This window comes from Telmatherina bonti (genome assembly GCF_933228915.1).
Source record: "Telmatherina bonti genome assembly, chromosome: 18".
Taxonomy (NCBI): domain Eukaryota; kingdom Metazoa; phylum Chordata; class Actinopteri; order Atheriniformes; family Telmatherinidae; genus Telmatherina; species Telmatherina bonti.
Window position 1 is genome coordinate 31,768,430 of NC_136616.1, and position 6,350 is coordinate 31,774,779.

At 39.2% G+C, this 6,350-nt stretch overlaps 1 protein-coding gene across 1 annotated transcript; it reads right to left on the reverse strand.

Annotated features, from left to right (window-relative positions):
* Nucleotides 1-3,710: 3,710 nt before the first annotated feature.
* Nucleotides 3,711-5,384, reverse strand: LOC306769282 (tripartite motif-containing protein 16-like; the record flags this gene model as incomplete). Its single annotated transcript, XM_079257848.1, has 1 exon — nt 3,711-5,384. Exon 1 carries the CDS (start codon nt 5,376-5,378, stop codon nt 3,711-3,713), a length of 1,668 nt encoding a protein of 555 aa, XP_079113974.1. The 5' UTR covers nt 5,379-5,384.
* Between the last annotated feature and the right edge of the window lie 966 nt (nt 5,385-6,350).

A 6,350-nucleotide genomic window follows, 5' to 3' on the forward strand; every position in this document is an offset into this window, starting at 1 on the left:
ATTAGACTGAAATGTGAATAATATAGCCACTTTAAAGACACACTACAGAACTTTTGCCATTTCCCTGCCACGTGCCCCCTATCAGTGGCTGATTTGGCATCCATCTTGCATCCTACCTGACATGTTAGCTCTCTCCAGTCAGTAAAATACAATCTTACAATGACTCTTGTTTTGTCTCTTTCTCTCTTTTAATCCTCTTGTGTTTCTTTGCTGAACCAGTGACGTTGCGTTCAAAACAGCAAGTTCCTTAATATACCGTGAAGCGAAACGTCACGTCACGGATGTAAAAGTAGCAAAGAGTCGGTTTCTTAGCCTTGTAACATTGCTGGGTAGCAGTGGCTCTAGAAATAGACATGATAGATTTCACTGTGTCACTGAAGAAGTCTGGGACACAGAGTTTTAAGGTCAGAAAGTTGAGCAATATGTCTATATTTTCTATGTCTTGGGTGATTTTGTCTACTGGAAATGCTTGTGTTGGTTTGTAGTGGCCTTGAGCCAGTCTATATTTGAAGGGGGGGGTACTCTAAACTAAAAAAAAAAAAAAGAAAAAGAAACAAACAAAAATAGTTACTCCGCCTCACAGCTGATAATCCAATACCATTCCATATGCCCTGCAAGGCCAGGTGGACTAAATACTATAACAAAACTAAACCAAAATCTTAAGACAGCAGGAAACAGTGACGAAAGCCATTTGGCAACTGTGAAATACAAAAACAATTTACCAAACATCTCAGAATACAAACCATTTTAATACTTCACAATTAAAACTACTCAAATTATGGAAATCACCTGCCACGTCGGTGCCCCCCACTCAGTGAAGGCATAAACAGTTTGAAGCTTCTTTAAAATCTTCTGTGGCCACACTGCAGTGTCAAAAATAATATTAAAAAGTACTTACATTAAAATGTTACTAAAAACCAAAAAACACTCATGATAAAAACAAACTGCTTACCAAGCTCACTCTCCACATGAAGCGTACCTCATCACCAATCTAAAAACACCTGGCACCTCCTCACACGCTTCCTGCCTTTTATAAGATCAGAGAGGCAGCCTCCACCCACCAGGTGGCACTGGTTACAGATAGTAGCCTACAAGTAAATGATATAGAATAGTTTTATCAGTATTTCTGAACTTTGCACCGTCTGTTGGTTTTATATACTCTCAGTAAAATGGAAACCATCTCGATGGAAATATTCTCTCCCTTTGGCAGCTGGCAAGACGATGTTGTAAAGATTCTGCATTGTCAAGAACATAGTGTTGATTCAGAACTACATATACATTATATGCTGCATTCACTAGCACTTGGGCATCAAAGGTTTTTCTTGGTAAAGGTTTGTTTACACTAAATATTTTGGTAGAATTTGTCTGTTTATATGAAACCAGTCAGATTTTATGGGTGGTCCAATTTATTTATTGGGATACAACCTGCAGTTGTAGGGTTTTGTTGCATTCAATGGCTTAAGATGAATGAATTATTATTACATGATTCTACTTTAATATTCAACATTCATGATGTAATATCAGGGTATCTGGAACATTTTCTCGAGAAATGGATAATGCCTGAACCTTTCCAGCTGATACGATACCACTGGTTATGGAACTGTTGCCACAAATATCAATATCAATGTTGATATCTATACTTCTTGTCCCTTAAAGGAAAAGCACAATTAAATAGTGTGCATTTATATCTTTATTACATGGAAAATATGAAATATAAATAAAACACAGCATCAGTATTTGAAAGAAAAAATTTTAAAACAATAATATACTGATGAGAAAATAAACAAAACTATGTGAAATGTTTTGACAAAGATAAAACAAACTACAAATTAATATGAGGTTATTCTAATTTATTCAATGGTAAATAAAAACATAATAATGTAATTTGATGAATATAATTTTAAAAAAGTGTAATAACCTGACTTAAACTCACAAAATATCGCAGCAAAACCTCGTCAGCATTATAGTATGATGACATCTGACAGGCTGCAATTGTCATGTGGCGCAGTAGGAACACCCTGTCATTTTAGTGCCTAAAATTCAGAAGTTTGGAAAAATGGTTTGTGTCATGATGTGGTTTCATTCGGTGCCTTAGTTTCTGGTTTCCTGTTTTATTTTGTAGTTTTTCCTGTTTAGTTCTCTTGGTTCTTGTTTAGCTTTATGGATTTTCTGTTGCAGTTCACCTGGGATCATTTACTAGATTTGTTTCACCTGTTCCTTGTTTGGTTTTCCAGTGTATTTATACCCCTCTGTTTCAGTTTGTGGTTGTTGGTTCATTTTGTTAGTTCTGCCCTCATCTTGTTCTGGAATAAATCTATCTTCGACCTGCATCCTGTTTTCCCTCATCTCCGCATTTGGGTTCACACCACATCTCCACTGCCACCGTGACAGTATGCTTGGTATCAGTCCTGAATATGATCATTTGTCTGGCAGGTAACAAAGTATCAACTTTAGACTAATGATGATACACTCACCCGTACTCCCCAACTTTTTATGTTCATATGTGCATCTCAAATGGCTCACAATCAATCAAGTCTGTCAACATAGACTTTAAAATGTGCAATATATTTCATGTGGAGTTTTTTTTTTTTTTTTTTGGTATATTGTGTATATAGAAATGGATACATCTTCTTATCTGTAAATGTCTGTGGCCAGACAGCTTCTAGCTATTTCTGGCATATTGACACAATGTATAGAAGTTGTAGAATGTTCATCAATGTGCATTGTCCTCATTAAATTAAACCAATAAAATAAAAATGTTGACTTGCGAAGTTGCAGTGCATACCTGATAATACAGCTCCCTGAAAGCTCGTATTAAATTTAGATCCCAGACTCATCGTATGTTTTTTCCTGTTTGCAACTGAGTTAACCTTAAAAGCTCCAGACCAGCAATCAAACTCAACCTTTGCTTTTTTTGAGAGATGCTCAAGCAGCTCATAATAAATTATTTAAATAGATTTTAGCATCGTCTGCCGAGATAATTTTTATTTCTCTGGAGTCTGGACTGGTTGAATTAGCTTTTCATGCACTGCGTCAACATTTTGTCACGGTTTATGCCAAATGAATAATGACATAATGCAGAATAGTCATGAGCTTTTATTTACTTAATTTCAAAGCCTTTTAAAGGACTATAACTTTTTTTTAAACAATGAGCAGATAAGACATTTCAATATTTAATAATTTTCTGTTTCAACTATCACTGCAGTGTAAATGATCCCATTATAATCTCACACAGATTAATGGTTTAAAGATTTTGGTCTGTTCAAAATAAGATAAAATAATAAAAGTATCCTATTCACTGTTATGTATGATAAATCATAAGATATTCACATTTTACATTATTTAACCAGCTTTAATTCTGATTCTCAGTGATCTAAAACAAAAAGTTTTATATTAAACACAAAAGTTGATGTCTTTTTTTTTCTTACACACATATTTTGTTGCTTTAAGCATAAATCATACAGTTTTTCCCCAAAGTTTTTTTTTTTAATTTTTAAAATTCAATTATATTTTAACATTTTAAATAGTTAAAGCTTCTTGAAATAACTAGAGAAGGACATGTCGGGGCTACACGTGTACCTTCAGCTCAGGTTGCTTTGTAAATTAAAACCACACTGCATCCCTGATATCAAGCAATACTCTTATTTTAGGCCATTTGGCTGAGCCGTACTGACTGGCATCATAGTTAGTTAGACCATCTGCTGTATCTCTTAAATGAGATCACAGAACTCAGCAGAGTCTCCATCAGAACCACCCAGGAAAAGTCCAGCATGTAGCGGCTGAGTGAATGTGGTCTGGACTCTGTGGAGGAGAGTCATGGTTTCAGAGACGCTGTAGAAAGACAGAAAACCTGCTCTGTGATCCAGATACACTCCTACTCTGGAGGAAGGAGGACCTGAGATGCTGTCTGTAATGTTATGTCTGAAAACAAAATTGTTGCTCCAATGTAAATACCAAGATTTGTCATTGTATCCAAAAACATGTGCACAGAAATCTCCTGATCTGTCGATATTCTTGTAAGCGACAGCGATTCCAACACTGCTACTTCTTTCCACCTCCCAGTAACATCGTCCAGTCAGCTGATTCTTACTGAGGACTTGAGATACATGAATAAATCTGTCTGGATGTCGACTGTATGGTTTATTATTTCTTTGCACAGTAACTTTTCTCCCGCTGTGTGATATTACCAACAAATTGTTTGCTGTGTTTGGATCCAGTGTGATTTTTGTTGAATATTTCAGGAAGTCAGCTCTGCTCTTTGGTTCTGGTTCAGACAGTAAAACATCCACTTCGGTGAGGGCCAGTGAGATGTTTGTCCATGTCTCTGTCAGGATGTCCTGTAGTTTATCTCTGGTCTCTGACACAGCTGCTGTCACATCCTCAAAGTATCTGAGAGGACGAATATTGATGCTGGATGAGTGTGTAGACTGACTGAGTGCTGACAGTGAGGGGTAGTTGTGTAGAAACTGGCTGTGATCCTCTGTGTGTGAGAGCTGCTCCAGCTCGCCGTCTTTCCTCTTCAGCTCAGTGATCTCCTGCTCCAGCTTCTCCTGAAGCTCTTTGACTCGACTCACTTCAGTTTCCTGCTGGGATCTGATCTGCTGCTTCACATCAGAGCTTCTTTTCTGGATGAGACGAATCAGCTGAGTGAAGATCTTCTCACTGTCCTCCACTGCTTCATCAGCGGAGACATTGATGGCCTCCACCTCCTGTTGAAGCAGCTTCACATCTTTCTCTCCGTCCTGGATTCTCTGCTGGATTTCTTGTCGACTCACCTCCAGCTCCTTCTGCTTCTCAGCTCTTTCTGCTGCAGCTGGAACCATTTCATGACCTTTATGTTCATCCATTAAGCAGAGATAACAGATACTCTGCTGATCAGTACGACAGAAAATCTTCATCACCTCATCATGACGAGAACAGATGAGCTGCTGGAGATTCTTGGAGGGGTCCACCAGCTTGTGTTTCTTCAACTGAACCACATCATAATGAGGCTGGAGATGTTTCTCACAGTAAGAAACCAAACAGACCAGACAGGACTTGATGGCTTTCAGCTTCCTCCCAGTACAGACATCACAGGCCACATCTTCAGGTCCAGCATAGCAGTGATCATCTGGAGCAGCTTGGAGTCCAGTCTTCTTCAGCTCCTCCACTAACTCTGCTAACATGATGTTTTTCTCCAGGACAGGTCTCTGCTTGAACATTTTCCTGCACTGAGGACAGCCGTGGATTCCTCTCTGATCCTCTCCATCCCAGTGTGTTTTAATACAGTCCATACAGTAGCTGTGTCCACAGCGAATAGTCACCGGATCCTTCAGGAGATCCAGACAGATGGAACAAGAAAATCTGTCTGAATCCAGCTGGTCTCCTTTCTGCACCATTTTACCTCTCAAACGACAGTGTGTCAACAGTTTCACTTCTTCCGCAGAAATTAAACTCCAAAGCCAAACCCGAGTTAATCTTCAACTTTCACACACTGATCTTCAGTAGTTTGACCTGTCAACTGAGATGACCCCAATCCCTACACTGTTTGATCAGTGACAGAGCAGTAACCAGGTAATAAACAGACTGAGCTGAACACTGGTGGAGAGAAGGGAGGAGTTTGCTTTCTTCACAGAAGCCAATCCCAGTTTTCTTCTCTTTGACTTCCATACACTGATGTGCTGAAGCTCTGACAGATTTTGCTCAGGAGAAGGAACCAGAAAATACTGATGGAGAAGAATTCAGCTGCTGAAGCTGGAAAACAATGTATATCAGTAGATAAAAGAGAGGGAAAGCGCCTGCATGTGACAAGCTGATGGAGTCTGACTGAGAAAACACCGTCTGAGAATATGCCAGCCTTGTATGGCGGGTCCTGACAAAAAGACGCATTTCTGCAGAATAATTTGCATCCCATATTCTTCTCTTCCCACCTTGAGGAAAGGCAAGATGAAGCCACTCTAAATACCTTCACCAGCATCCTGAAGGACCTTTCTTGTTGTACGTAGCAGTGAAAGCAAAATACGTGACTTCTCTTGTATAAATTGTACTTTAAAACTAAGTTTAAGATTTATTTTAATGATAATTATTTTGGTTCTTTTTCTAACTTCGCTCGGTGTTTCACTATGGGAATCGCTTATGTGTGACCAACTATGGAAGCTCCAATGACACCACGTCTGTCTGTGACAGATAGGTTGAGCTGTACCCAGGGCTCCGCCCCCACATACAGATACGGCCAACCAACAACCTCCTACTCAATCTCGCTTTCTTCCCGTGTGGAACAACAGCGAAGCTCCCTCCGCGCGGTTGGACTAGCTTGGTCTACTGTTTAACTGTTCACAGGCGTCCCCTCAAGGAGCCAAACACAGTTCCTG